At 60.0% G+C, this 14,717-nt stretch overlaps 1 protein-coding gene across 2 annotated transcripts in view; it reads right to left on the reverse strand.

Annotated features, from left to right (window-relative positions):
- The window catches only part of CELSR1 (cadherin EGF LAG seven-pass G-type receptor 1), a 138,528-nt gene that overhangs the window by 78,695 nt on the left and 45,116 nt on the right, over window positions 1-14,717 (reverse strand). For both annotated transcript variants that reach the window (XM_047865869.1, XM_047865870.1), the window contains exon 2: window positions 6,101-6,739. In XM_047865869.1, the coding sequence (XP_047721825.1) occupies window positions 6,101-6,739 (639 nt within the window). The remainder of the gene's footprint in view (window positions 1-6,100; window positions 6,740-14,717) is intronic.

Here is a 14,717-nt window from a genome sequence, read left to right on the forward strand (position 1 = left end):
CACTTCCAACCCCCTGGAGCAAAGTCACGGTCCCTCCGAGCCAGGGGACAGGCCAGGGATGTGGGCTTAGAACACCGGTGGCGGCTCAGGAGGTGTCCAGGCTCCAGAATGAGGCAGAGCCTGGCAGAGGGTCCTGACCCGCACAGTCCGGCCCCCAGCCAGTCCTGATGGGACACAGACTTCACACTGCCCTGGTGCCTGAGCACACGCTGAGAAGTCACAGTCCCCACGGTGGGGCCATCCAGGGCCCCCCCGTGTGCCCTTCTGGGCCTGCAGCTGCCTCTGTCTACAATGTCTCAAGAATGAGTCCCAAGATGATGTCTCAGACACAGGACTAGGATCTGGTTCTAATGACCCAGGATATCTGAGGGTAGGGGTGAGGGTGGGTGTGGGGAGGTCTCCTAGAGAGAAGACGTGCAGGTGGGGACAGGTGGGGGCCCTGTACCCCTTGGAGACAGAGGCATAGGGCCCCCCGGCCCAGGCAGAGTGGTGAGTGGGCTGGCCGTGCCACCACAGAGGGAGGGAGGGAGGGAAGGAGGGGGGAGGGCTGAGGGTCTGGGCACAGTCCTGTGACCTTGGGGAAGAACCTGCTGGCGGAAGGTGAACCCGGCAGCTGCATACCCCGAGGCTGGGAAGCGGTGTCCTCACCACCGAATCAGCTCAGAGGAAAACCGAGCCAGTTCTCAAACAGCAGCGTGTCCAAACTCAGCCAGAATGCTAACAGAAACCTCTGTCGTCCATACAAATAGCAGCTTGGCCCCCAGATGGTTCAAATTCCACTTCCTGCGTGGCGCTGGAGACTTGGGCCAGTTCCTTGGGACCCGTCAATGTCCACAAAGAACATGTATTCTTTTTTTTCTCAATGTGTATTTCTTTTTGAGAGAGACAGAGACAGAACGTGAGTGGGGAGGGGCAGAGACAGAGGGAGACACAGAATCCGACGCAGGCTCCAGGCTCCGAGCCGTCAGCTCAGAGCCCGACGCGGGGCTCGAACTCACTGACCAGGAGATCGTGACCTGAGCCGAAGCCCGTTGCCTAACAGACTGAGCCACCCAGGCACCCCAATGACTTTCACTTTGAATGATGATGATGAACTTCCTGGTTTAAGGACGAAACTCGCCTTGCTGACGATTCTTCCAAGGGGACCTCCAATCCCGTGAACCGCGGCAGGAGCTGGTGAACCTCCTCTCCCGCACGGTGTGGACACCCCTCCCCTCACATATGGCCGTGGAGCTGAGAACACAGAGTTTCACGCGGAGGCGCGGGGTTTCTGCTTGGGACCGTGCAGCACGTTCGTGCATCCCGTGAGGACGGAAATACCATGACTCTGACAGGAGAATTCAAGATAAAACGTGCAGTTGGGGGTAATGTGCATTTTTTTAACAGATTCCAAGAAGTGCCAGAAGTGATTTTAAATATTTTCCATGAACAGAAAAGATGATTCGGTTTGTATACCAGAAGTTTCTCTGGCCTTGAGCTTAGGCAGATGTCCTCATCCTGGAGAGTTCCCCATAGGGGGCAGGGTCCCCAGTCCAGGGGAGGCTACCACGGGAGACAGTCGGGACCCCCAGCAGGGGGGGCACAGGGAAGGCCACCACGGGGGACAGTCAGGGGCCCCATCCCTGAGGAGGCCACCATGGGGGGCAGTCAGGACCCCAGCCCAGGGGAGACTACCTTGGGGGACAGTCAGGGCCCCCAGTCCAAGGGAGGCCACCACGGGGGGCAGTCAGGTTCCCTGGAAGGCTCTCACACAGCACAAACGGGACATTCCACCCAGGGGTAGTTAGCACAAAGCTTAAACCCAGCATCACCGAGACTCCTAAGTGGCTACTGACCCAGTGGTTCCCAGACTACATGTCTGCTATGGAGCACCTATTTCGATGCTGAGGAGAACCACTCCGATGCAGTGTCCAGCAGCAGGGGCCCCAAGACCCAGGGACGACCAGGTGCTTCACGCTCAGAGACAGGGCTGTTCTCCAGTATTCGCTGAAACACCCTCTGAATCCAGCCAAGCGGCCCAGGGACCTAAAATCATAGGCCCAGAGGGGCGCCTGGGCGGCTCAGTAGGTTTAAGCATCTGACTCTTGATTTCGGCTCAGGTCGTGGTCTCACAGTTTCGTGAGTTCGAGCCCCACGTCGGGCTCTGCGCTGACAGCATGGAGCCTGCTTGGGGTTCTCTGTCTCTGCCCCTTCCCCACTCACGCTCTCTCTGCCTCTCGAAATAAATACACTTAAAACAAATCGTACGCTCAAGAACAAACAGGACCTACAGAGAAGACAGCCAGGGCGGCCAAGGTGGGGGCGCACCCTGATGGTCTAGGTCCCGGGCCACAGTCAGGCCTCCCCTCTGACAGGCAGAGTGCGGAGGAAAGCCTCCCCCTGCCCCCCGGGCTATCAAAGTCGCTGCCTTCTCAGGAATGCACCCCGTGGGCAGACGTTCATCTGTGATGATAAATCACCTTGTTCTCCGTGACGAGAAGATGCACGTATGGGAGGAGGGGGAGGCCTGCCAGCCCGCGTTAGCACATAGCTGCGCTGTGAGAACTGGAGCTGGGCCAGCTCTCACACCAGCGGGACAGAGTCATAAATACCTTAGCGCCACCCCGTCCCCCCGAGTCCCCTCCAGCGCAGTGACAATAGCAGCAAAGGCACTGCTTTGAGCACCGAGCACCGTACAGAAGGAGCCTCCAGGACGCCTCCTCTGGCTACAGGGAGGAACAGGCCAGGCTAGTGAACCCCTGACCCCATCGTGGGTGCATGAGCACTTACTGAGCACCTTCTGTGTGCCTGGTGCTGTGGCCATCCAGTGCCGAGCAGGGGGCGGACGCAGGGAATGGGGACGAGAGGAGGGGACACGTGTGGAGGCAGGGAGGTGACATCCAGGAAGACCTGGGGGAACCTGCACTCATCACGCAGTCGGTGGCTCTGCGCTCCCGCAGACACGCTGGCGGGACCGCTGTCTGTGTGGGGCCGTCCTCGGCGCATGCGGGCAGCACGTGTGGCCTCCACCCCCCCATCCCACCCCCTGTTGTCCCCGGGGGCAGAATCACCCCGGTTGGAACGGCCGGGCCAGATACTGTGCTGCTCTGCACCTCGTCTCTCCGCTTACAGACGGGGCCATGTTGCTGATGTGGGGACTGGGGTAACACATGTGGAATCATCTAGAACAGCACAGCGCACCGAAGGCTAGTGAATATTAGCCCTAAGTTACCGTTGTCCTGAGAGGCAGGGAAATGGGGGATCACACCCAAGGTGAGAGCAGAGCAACCAACACATAAACACAGCACCGAGGAAGTCGGGAAACCTTCCAGAACCTTCCAGAGCAGGGGACGGCGCTGAGGCGGATTCTGAGGGAGGTGATGGCAGCAGGCAACAGGTGTAGAAGCGAGGATTTGGAAGAAGGGGGCGGCGACCTTTGGGGGGTTTAGCCAAAACCAAACGCCGCTGTTTACGACCCAAGACACCGAGGGGCCGAGAACAGACGTCTGCCGAATTCTAGAGGAAATCAGGACGGCGACCATGACGCCTTCAGCCATAATGTCCTGCTGCTCTCAGAGTGGGGTCACTTGCGGACCCCGACTACCGCCCCAGGGCACAGCCCTCCATCGCTGGGGCCTCGGTCCTTTCTCTCAGGCCAGCATGGATTTAAGAAAACGCAGGATTGCTGCTGGGGGTGTTTCCTCCAGCACCAAATTCAGGGAGCTTCGCCTCAGATTAACTGACACCTTCCTTCACCCAGCCCGTCTCCTGTCCATCGGCAGCACAGGAAGCCGGGGTCCTCCGGGGGCCTTGGGCCGCTTCCAACTTCCCCACGGAGGCCTGGGCTCGGCTTACCCAGGAGCAAGTAACAAAACCCCCTCGACGACAAGGCAGCCTTCAGCACCAGCAAATGAACGCAATTACCTCCCGCAAGAGGAGGGGGGCTTCAAAGGGAGAAAGGGAGAGACGGAGGAAGGGGGACTGAGTCCAAACAATCAGTCTGGGCCTGTCTTATCTCCGAGGGAAACACAGATGATGACTTCAGGGCCAGAGACACTCAGATGAGTCCCACGCCAATCACGGCCTCTCAGCGGATCTTCCGACATGCGGGGCCGTTTCCGGTCATTATTTCTCTAGCAATGACTCCCGTGATGAAAACGAAATCTAAGAACTTTGGAAGTCCCTTCCATGCAGCAGGTCGATCCCTCTTCGGAGAGAATCCACGGGTCCCTAGCAGCCACGGTTTACCCAGCCCAGACATGGCCCTGGGCTTACGTCCGGGACTTCTGGAACCCAGGCCTGCTGCTGTGGCCCCCGAGGAGAAGCTGGTCTCCCCGCTCACCTTAGACCCCATCCTAGGCCTCCATCAGAGCGCAGAGGGTGCCTGAGGGACTGTCCCCTGCCAGGTCCCCACTGCCACGTATCTTGATCAGTGAAAGGGCCAGTCACGCAGACAACCAAAGGTGCCCCACCCGACTGGGGAGGTCTGATGTGTGCAGTGGCCAGGCATACAGTAGGCACTCCATTAATACTCGGGGGGCAAGGGAGTAATTGAACGCCAGCTGAGTCCCTAGAGCACACCAGCCCTTTCCCAGGGTCAAGAGCCACAGCATCACCACTTGAAGTCATGGGAGGAAGCACTCCCCGTCTAGGCCACAGGCAAGGGAGGGGGGAGGGGACAGCAGCTCACAGGGGAGGCCTCCCCGTCACCAGCGCTGGCACACCTGGTCAGCCGCTTCAGGAGAAGCCGAGAGCCCAGCTCGTCACGGTGATCAGGGAAGGGGAGGTCGGGGCACGCCGGGACCGTGTGGTGAGCGCCCACTACAACCCAGGGCAGGGAGGAGTGGGGGAGAGAGGAGCCTGGTCCAGGCCTGTGGGCACAGCCAGAGCCCCGACAACGTAGGCAGGAACTGCGGGGGCAGGGGTCTCCTGAGCCTCCCGTCCGGGCCCACCACCATGCCCCAGTGTAGCCAGGAATCCAGGGTTAACACTCCGAGCCAGCGGGGCAGACCCTTCTGGAGCCCCACAAAACAGACGGACAGCCAGCCAGCCACAAAGAGGCACGGGGAGGAGGGAGGACACAGGGCAGGCGGTCAGGTGCCTTTCTTGCCACGCCGTACTCCGGATCATAACCAGGCTGGGGCTCAGACACGGTAAACCCCCACCTCCTCAGGCTGCCAAATGGCCTCTCTCTGGCGCCTTTCCTCCTCTTCTCAGAGCGCCAGGCACGGCCGTCTTCCTCCCACTGTGCCCCCCACCCTGGGTTTACTCTTCCCACTTAACACACACCGGCTAATGCCGTAAACCCCTGTGCTAAGCTCCATAAACTGTGCCACATCCCACACAAGCAGATAATGATTTTTCAGCTGTTTATACTAAACAGGATAACCGGGGCCAAAGTCCATACTGGAATCGCGAAGCTACGTCCGGTATGAATGAGGTCCCACCTAATCCTCGACGGCTTCCCCAAAATGCCAGACCGCTCTCAGGCCACCGGAAACTTGCTTTTCAAATGGGCCATGATCTTAGGCAACACGCGACCGAAGGCCAAGGCCAGGACGTGCGCATCCGTGCTGCTCTGACTACCTATTTCTAAACACCCACCACCGGCCGCCTGGGGAGCCATTCGTCTTCGCGACGAGTCAGGACGTCTCAGGGCAAGTGTACGTGCAAGGCGGAGGAGACGTAACCTCTACAGCGGACCACCGGGCGTGAAACACCAACACCGGCTCTCCAGACCCACGTGATCAGCGGCTCATGATCTCCATCCCAGTCACACTGTTTACAGTAGCCAGTTAAACCCGAAGCCCGGAATGAAGTGCCTCCGACCTGAAGCCGCCTAAGGAAGCGCGTGTCATCTCACGCACGTGGGTTTTCAGGTGGCCCTCACGCCGTAATCGCTCTCGGAAAGAGGGCGACTCTAGTCACACGCGGTCAACAGGGACCTGGGAGGGCTCGTCAGGAAGCCTGCCTCCCGCCCGCCCGCCGGCTAAGGACGTGCGGCTCCCGGCGTCACCGCCAAGGCCACGGACTGGCGCCGGGCAGGGGAGTGGACCGAGGGAGCCGGCGAGGGCCCCCCCCCGCGTGCGACCCCGCCCGGGGCCCGGGGAGCGACACGTACCCGTGAAATCCTGCAGACACTCGCAGGTGTAACCACCCTCACGGCTGCGACAGCGGCCGTGGGTGCCGCAGGGGCTGGAGTAGCACAGGTCGATCTCCGTCTCGCAGGAGTCGCCCGTGAAGCCGGGCGGGCAGCGGCAGCGCAGCCCGTTGATGGGGTGGATGGGCCGGAAGAGCACGGTGGTGGAGCTGATGAAGGGCGCCGAGCTGTCGAACTTGAGCACGGACACGCATTTCATGTAGTTCTCGCAGGGCTCCCGCAGGCAGATGTTGTCATCGAAGGGCAGCACGCGCTGGGCGGACACGGCCGTCAGCAGCGTGCGGTTCAGGTAGATCTGCTCCTGCAGGTCCTCCGACGGGAAGAACTTGTCCCGGACGCCGCCGGGGAGCAAGGCCGAGAAGGTCACGTTCAGGATGTTGGAGCTGACGTCCGTGTCGTTCTGGATGTTGAAGACGAAGACGTCGTCCTTGGTGGTAGACAGCACCGTGGCCACGCCCTCCACGAAGAGGGACAGCAGCGGGGAGAGGAACTTCTCCTGCGACATGTTCTCCAGGCGGACGGTGATGCTGTTGGTCAGCATGTCGTCCGTGATGATGGTGACCCGCAGGGTGCAGAGCGCGACGACACTGTGGATGCCATCTGTGGACACAAGGAGGGTCGGGGTCACTCGGGGTCCGGGTCCCCGCCAGCCCCACCCGGGCACGGCCGGCCGAAGCCAGCCCCCCGCCCCGCCCCCACCGCGACCGCCGCCTTGACCCCTGCCTTCCGGGCCCCCCATTCCTCTCCCTCCACACCCGGCTTCCCAAAGCACAGCTCCTGTTGAGTCTGTCTTGCTCGAAAGAACCCCGCGGACCCCCAACCACTCAGCAGGACATCCCAGGGCCACCGCCACCTGGGTCCCCCGCCTCGCACGCTCTGCCCCAGACACGTGGGGCCACTGAGCCCCCTTCTACCACCTCTGTACCCGTCTCAGACCCCGGGGGCCCCCACTCCGATCCCACCCGCCCGCAGCCCAGCCCAGACCCCACGGCGTCCAGGATGCTGCCGTCCAGGTACGGCCTTGGTCCACGCCACGTTGAAGGGTTTTCTGTGCTGAGCTGCACCCTATTCATCCCTACGTGCCCAGCACACGGCGGACGCTCGGCAGATGCTGCTTTACAAAGACACGTACAAGACGGGGCTGCACCTCACCCGACAAGGGTCAGCCAACCATGAAACCAGCTACTTAGGATTTTGCGAGACGGGAAAGGGAATGGGATGTTTTGGTTAGGACGTTCTAAGCCCAGGATCAGGGGAGTCACCCAAGGGCTGGCCCCAGGGGCTCTCCCCAGGGTGGTTGTGGGGTGGGACCATCGGCCTTCCCGGCACCCTGACAGGTGCAAGCACCCCCACCCAGGGGGTTTTCACCTGCCTCCCAGGCCCTGCCTCAAATGTGCTATGGGACCCTGAGAAAAACCCAGCAAAGTTCATATCCCTCTGGCTCAGCTCAGATTCTGGGTCCCTGTACCTGTGCCCCCAATGAGCACACCCCCATGGGGCACAGGGCCATCTGTGCAGGCCAGTGAGCCCCTGCCAGGCAAGGACCCTCTCCCACCCTCTCGCAGCCCACGCCTGACGGGCCTCCCCCACCAAGGGGCAGGAGCCATGGCGGGGAGCCCTGCCCCGCTTGTTTCCAGGAAGCCAGGACCACTGAGAGGGCAGGTCAAATGACACAATCTGGAGGCCACCTTGTCGCCGTGGCCCCAGCACAGTCCCCACGGAGGCACAAAGCCTAAAACCACGGGGGACAGAGGCATCGAGGCTTCTGCACACTGGGCCTGTTTTCCTCGGGCCCTTGGGAGCCACAAGCCACTCTGGGAGGGACCCCGAGTCACAAAACCTGTCCACACAAGAAAACGTAACTGCTCCCGAGGTCACAGTGCTCCCGGGTGCTCCCTCTGACGACCACAGCAAACCTGAGATCCTGAGAAAATGGGCATCGCCCCTGGAGGGGAGCCCAGTTCACCCCAGCGAAGGCACCGCTGCTCAGCAAGTTGGGCACGGAGTGCTGTCACTGCTCCGTCCAGTCCCCGTGAAAACCCAGCAGGGCCGAAGTCGACAGTGGAAATGATACTGGCATCACCTCGGGGTGGGGAGCCCACGAGGCGGGGGCTCATTCTGGCTACAGCTTCAACGGAGCACAAATGGACCGGAGTCAGTGGCCAGACATGCCCGCCGCTCCCGTGCAAAGGGCCGGGGGCCAGAACAGTCAGGAGGAGTAAAGTAAGGCAAAAGAAAGTGGCAAAGCACGTTGTGGGCAGCGCGCTGTCCTTTCCTCCCAACCCCACATGCAGGTCGGTCCCCGCCAAGAGGAGCATCTATTCCCCTCCCTGGAATGTGGACTGGATCTGTAGCAGTCTGGGGTCCCCCTCCCACTACAATGCCCCCCTCATCATGCCACTCCCTCAGGGCCCCCAGGGGCTTCCAGAATAAAACACACACCTCTTACCCATCTGGTGGTCCTCCGTGTCCCCATCACCCTCCACCTGCCACCCCGCTCCCTCTTCCTGCCCCAGGGCCTTTGCACACCTTGTCTTCTGCCTAGAGCACCGCCCTCCTTGTTGGCTGGGGGCGGGGGTGCTTCCTCGGCCACCCAGGCCTCAGCTGAATGTCTCTCATCACAGGGGACCTCCAAGTCCCCCATGTATGCTCTGCCACCGCCTTACTTTCCCCACCCAGAAGTGGCATAACCTGATTTTTTGTGGTTTACATCTCTCCCTCCGTGAGCCCCTGAGGACTGAGAACCTGCAGGTCTTGACCCTGCTGCACCAGCTGCTGGCACTCAGAAGCTGCCAGATAAACATTCGTGGGGGGGGGGCGGGGAACACAGGGAAGGAGGGGCAGGGAAGAAGGATGATTTCCAGTCTCACCTCTCAACCCCAAGACACATGTGCACAAACAGCATCCGAAACTCCATTCTCCCATCGAAGCTATTTTTTTGGTGAGGTCTTCTTCTGTTTCCCTTTCTAGCTTTCCTCTCTCCTTCTTTCTTTCCTCCCTCCCTCCCTCCTCTTCCCTTCCTTCCTTCCTTCCCTCCCTTTCCATATGCCCACAATAATAATACAAGATACTGAGTATCGTTTGCTTACTTTCTGGTGGCACGTGTTACGAAAACATCCTTTTCATCTTAAACCACCCACCCGCGGGCAGCCAGGAGGGCACCGCACTGAGGAATGCCCACGAACAGGGAGCCACGTTCCAAGAACAGACACCTCCACTCAGGGACAGAGTGGGAACGCGGCCAGAAAATAGCATTAACTATTAACTAACGTCGCATGTGCTGGTAAACAAGACGTGCGCCTTATGTGGATCTCACAGTCAGCTTCCTTCAGACCAGGGATCCTCCTGGACACCCCAGGTTCTGGGAGACAACGGCCTTGCCTTGAACTTATGTCGTCTGGGCTGGATTCCTAGGCCGCCACAGGCACCTGACTGCCCGTACATGGGGCCCGTGGAGACCAAATGGGCTGTCCCAACCACAGGGCGCTGCCTGCTAAACCACAGCGGTGACAGCGGGGCAGATCTGACAGCAGGATGCTGGGGGAAAAATTAGTTACTTTCTCACACAGACCAAAAGAAGCTATTGTACATGAGCCCAGAGATCTATCGGGAAGGAGAGCAAAGTATCTGTGATGTTGACAGTGGTTCTGCCTGAGCCGCTGAATTTGTTTTAAACCAATTTTTATTTTGTTGTATTTTTAATTTTTTTTCGATGTTTATTTTTGAGAGAGACAGAGCATGAGCGGGGGGAGGGACAGAGAGAGAGGGAGACACGGAATCAGAAGCAGGTACCAGGCTCTGAGCTGTCAGCACAGAGCCCGACGTGGGGCTTGAACCCACAAACCGCGAGATCATGACCTGAGCTGAAATCGAGGCAGACGCTCCCGGGCACCCCTGGATTTTTATTTTAAAACGGTTTTAGATTTACAGCAAAACTGAGAAGACAGTACAGAGTTCCCGTACACTCGGCACTCGGTTTCCCCTATTACTGACTCTATTACATGAGTTCCTTAGTTTCACCTCCTGCCCTTTTCCTGGTCTAGGACCCTGTCCAGGCCCCCGTCCAGGACCCCACACGACAGTTAGCTGTCACGTCTCCTTAGCGCCTCTGGGCTGGGACAGCTTCTCTGACTCCCCTTGCTTTGGACGACCCTGACACTTTTTTTTTTTTAATTTTTTTTAAAGTTTATTTATTATTGAGAGAGAGAGCGTGAACAGGGGAGGGACAGAGAGAGGGGGAGACACAGAATCCGAAGCAGGCTCCAGGCTCCGAGCTGTCAGCACAGAGCCCGACGCAGGGCTTGAACCCATGAACCGCGAGATCATGACCTGAGCCCAAGTTGGACACTCAGCCGACTGAGCCCCCCAGGCGCCCCAACGACCCTGACCCTTTTCAGGGCTGAGAGGTCCTAGGAATGTCAGGTTGCTGAGAACTGGTGACTTTTACTTTCCTCTCTATACTTCCCTGTATCTTTTTATTTCCCTGCACGCACATCCATCGGGTTTATCGTTCAAAAGCCCCTTTTTATTCCGGGAGGCACGGAGCTTGCCGGGGGCTCTCCCCAGCCTGTGCCGCAGGCATTTCTTCCGCAGCTGTGAACGACAGCTTCAAGCCAGGGTCGCGGCGCCCCCAGATCCGGCCAGTGCCATTTCCGCTGCTTTCCTTGGCAAATGCGAGTCGCCTCGCTGTCCCCGAGACACAGCAGGAGAGAGACAGAACAGATGGCCAGAACGTGCCACGGCTGCGGGACGCTCACCGGCCGTGTTTCCCGCAAAGCCATCGGCAAGGCGAGAGCCTCACGGGTCTCCACGGGGGTCCGGGCCTGTCCACCCCTCTGGCTTTGCTGGAGAGGTTCACCGTCCTCTACGATCACGTCCCTTGTGGCGGGCCCAGACGCTGCGGGGAGAGGTCACGCCGCGGCCTTCAAGGAGCCGGGGGCCTGCCAGGGGCACGGGACGGAGCCGCGTTTGCGAGACTTGGTGCCAGGGTGCCCCCGGGAGGCGGCGGGGAGGTGGGTGTCCACGGAGGGATGGCAGTCGTCGCACAGTTGGAGACGAAACAACTTCTTGGCACACGAAGCGAACAAGAGGCAAGGCCTGGCATGTCATTGGCAGAAGGGTGCGTCAGTGTCCTGGGTGCCGCAGGCTACGCGGCTTACACCGCACTTATCCTCGGTCTGGAGGCCAGAAGTCTGAGGTCGAGGTGTCACGGGCTGGTTGCACAGGGAGGCTCTGCGGGAGAGTCTCTCCCAGAGGCCGGGGGGCCGAGCCACTCCTTGGCCGGCAGGTGCACCTCACCGATCTCTGCCTGGTCGGCCTGGGGCCTCCTCCCCATGTGGGTCTGTGTCCAGAGTCCCCTCGCCGGTCGTTGGGCGAGGGCCCACTCTGAGCCACGGTGGGTGACCTCCTCTCAAAGCTTACCTGATCACATCTGCACAGACCCTGTCTCCAAAAAACACCGCATCCGGAGGTTCCCGGTGAGCTTGACCTTGAGGGCACGCTGGTCCGCCCGGGACAGACGGACACGTAGGGTGGGGGGGAGACAGGGCTCCAGAGGCGGATGGAGGTCCTCAGTGCCGCTGGCCTCTGGGGTGGACGCAGGAGAAACACCCTCACGGAGTGAGTGGTCCGTGCACACGTGGGGCCCCACCGATGCCTTCTAACGTCTTGCCCAGTACTACCCCTTCAGTCTTTGTCACAGCCTGCAAGGGACACCCCTGCTGGCCCTCCACAGATGAGGACACGGAGGAGCAAAGAGGCTGACCAGCAAGCCCAGCCGAGGTCCCCTGGGCAGCAAGTGGCAGGCCCGGACTGACTGGCCTCAACCCCTACCGATGGCGGACGGGGGGGCTGAAATTGACTGTACTTAACCCCTACGGATGGCGGACGGGGGGGCCGAGATTGACTGGACTCAACCCCTCCCGATGGTGGATGGGGGCCCGGAGGACTGTTCACCTGGCCTGGGAGGACCTCCCAAGCACACAGAGGAGGAGAAGGCACTTTCTGAACACACGGGGCCTTGGGGACAGGCAGCTGAAGACAAAGCCGGTGCCAAGAGGGGTCGAGGCCACCCCACCCCAATGCACGCCTCGGGCTCAGGGAGACACCCCCGGTTCCCATGGCAACGCCCTGCCAGGCCTGAAGGGTACAGCCGGAGCCCCAGGGCCCTGGTTGCCAGTCCAGCAGGTTTGAGACAAAGGCTGTGTGCTGTCCCTCATCCTGCCCCCCTTCTCCTGAGGCCTCACAACAGGTAGGGCTGCTCGGGGTTCCCACCCGAAGCGGGGGGACTTTGAAGTGGTTTTCAGGAGCCTCCCTAGCGGCGTTGGCCGTGTCTCTGAGGCCAGACTGAGGGCAGACAAGAGGGGTGCTACCCGGAGGGTGTCCGGCTTCTCCTCTCTGGGCGGCAAGAGCCACACCTAGAACCTTCGTCTCGGGATGCGGGCTCTCCTCACGAGAACAGGGTGACACGTGTGTGGGGGACAGCGGGGCAAAGGCCAGCGTCAGACCCGGCGTGCACACCGGCCACCAAGAGGCTGTTCCCCCGCCCCGTCCACAGAGGAGGGGCCCTCAGGTGTCTTACCAACATCAGACGCCCCTCACACGTGCTCTCAACATGCCCAGGGGGTCATCTGGCAGTGAACTTGAAGGCAGCCGATGCTGCTGGGCCTGGCGTCAGGGGGTGGGGGGTAAAGAGAGCGGAGCCAGCAGCCCCCCCTCCTCCCCACGTGCCATGTGACCTCCGTCTGACAACCGAGAGGGAGGGTCCTACAACCCCCTAAGGCAGCCCACACTCCGGGTGTCTCCTCCTCTGGAAACTGAGTCCTCCTCGCCCCTAGAACTTCCACCTCTGTTGCCTTCCCTCTGCCCCTGCCCTGTAGGCCCCACACCCTCCCCACATCCTGACACCTACCTGGGGAACGGTCACACCCCCACAGAGCCCCCAGCCCCCGGTCACGGCAGGCACCCTCCCCGTTAACCTTGGCAGGTGCTCGGCCCTCTCTCCCTTCAAGCCCCCCCACCCTCACCCCTTCCCTTGGTCCCCCACTTGGGCCGAGCCCACCCGCTCAGAGGGGGCAGCCGGGCTCTGCAGCTCACAACCCCTCCCCGACCCTGACCTCGCTCACCACGTCCAAGCTGCGGGAACCCTCTTGAAGGTGAAATCGTCAACGGGCCCCACAGCCCAAAGGGGAAGGTTTTTGTTCGGCTCCGAGTGGCTCCAGAAGCCGTGGCCTGAGACGTGGCGAAAGGGCGCTCTGGTCAAGATAAGGAGCCTCCAGCTAAGAGCTGAGAGTTGGTTCCTCGAACAGTTAACCAGAGAATTAACAGATGACCCAGGGTCCCACTCGCTGGCGGAATTCGAAAGACTTGAAAATGTGTATCTACACCAAAACTTGCGCACGAATAACAACATCAGTCACAATGGCCACAAAGGGGGAAACCCGAGTGTCCAGCAACAGACGAGCAGATAGACACAATGCGTACGCCCACAACGCATGCGGTATTGTTCGGCCCTAAAAAGGAATTCATGCCACAACACGGGTAACTCTCAAACACTGTGCTCAGCGAAGAAGTCGGGTGGAGGGCGGGGGGGCGCCTGGATGGCTCAGTTGGTTAAGTGGCCGACTCTTGATTTCTGCTCAGGTCATGATCTTGCAGTTTGTGAGTTCGAGCCCCGCATCAGGCTCTGTGCTGACAGAGCAGAGCCTGCCTAAGATTCTCTCCCCTTTCTTCTCTCTCTCTTCTCAAAATAAATAACAATAAAAAAAAAAAAAAAAGTCAGAAGGAAAGGGCCACATATTGTATGATTTTATTTCTAGGAAATGTCTGGATCAGGTGGAACCATAGAGACAGAAACCGAACTGGGGGGTGCCGAGGCAACGGGCAGTGAGTGCCGGATGGGCACAGGCCTTCTGTGGGGGGACAGACGTGTGCGGAGCTGGGAGGCGGGGTGGACGCATGACACTGAGAACGTACTGAGCCCCACTGAGCTGTCCACCCTGACACGGACACTTTCTTTCTTTTCTTTCTTTCTTTTTATCATTTTTTAAATGTTTATTTCTTTTTGAGCCAGAGAGAGACAGAGCTAGCCAGGGAGGGGCAGAGAGAGAGGGAGACACAGGATCCAAAGCAGGCTCCAGGCTCGGAGCTGTCGGCACAGAGCCCGACGCGGGGCTCGAACTCACGAACCTCGAGATCGTGACCCGAGCCGAAGTCGGACGCTCAACCGACTGAGCCCCCCAGGCGCCTCCTGGACACTTTCATGTGCTCTGAATTTCACCTCGGTTAAAAACAAAAGTAAAAACGAGAGTGAAGGACGCAATAAAAATCTGCTTTATTTTGCACGATGCTATCCAAAGGCGGGGAAAATACCAAGGAAGATATTTGCTCTGGCTAAGTGAGGTTAATGCCAAAGGGGGTTGGGGGGTGGCATATTTTAAAAGGCACTTCAAGAACGATTTCCTTAAAGCCGAGCCATGAACCAAGTCAGGGGAGAGGAGTGGAGGGCGCCCGGAAGCCGCCGTGGCCTGCAGGCCGGAAGGAGCCGTCTCCCGTGGAGACGCCTTGTAACTGCCGGGGT

Source organism: Prionailurus viverrinus, chromosome B4 (genome assembly GCF_022837055.1).
Source record: "Prionailurus viverrinus isolate Anna chromosome B4, UM_Priviv_1.0, whole genome shotgun sequence".
Lineage (NCBI taxonomy): Eukaryota > Metazoa > Chordata > Mammalia > Carnivora > Felidae > Prionailurus > Prionailurus viverrinus.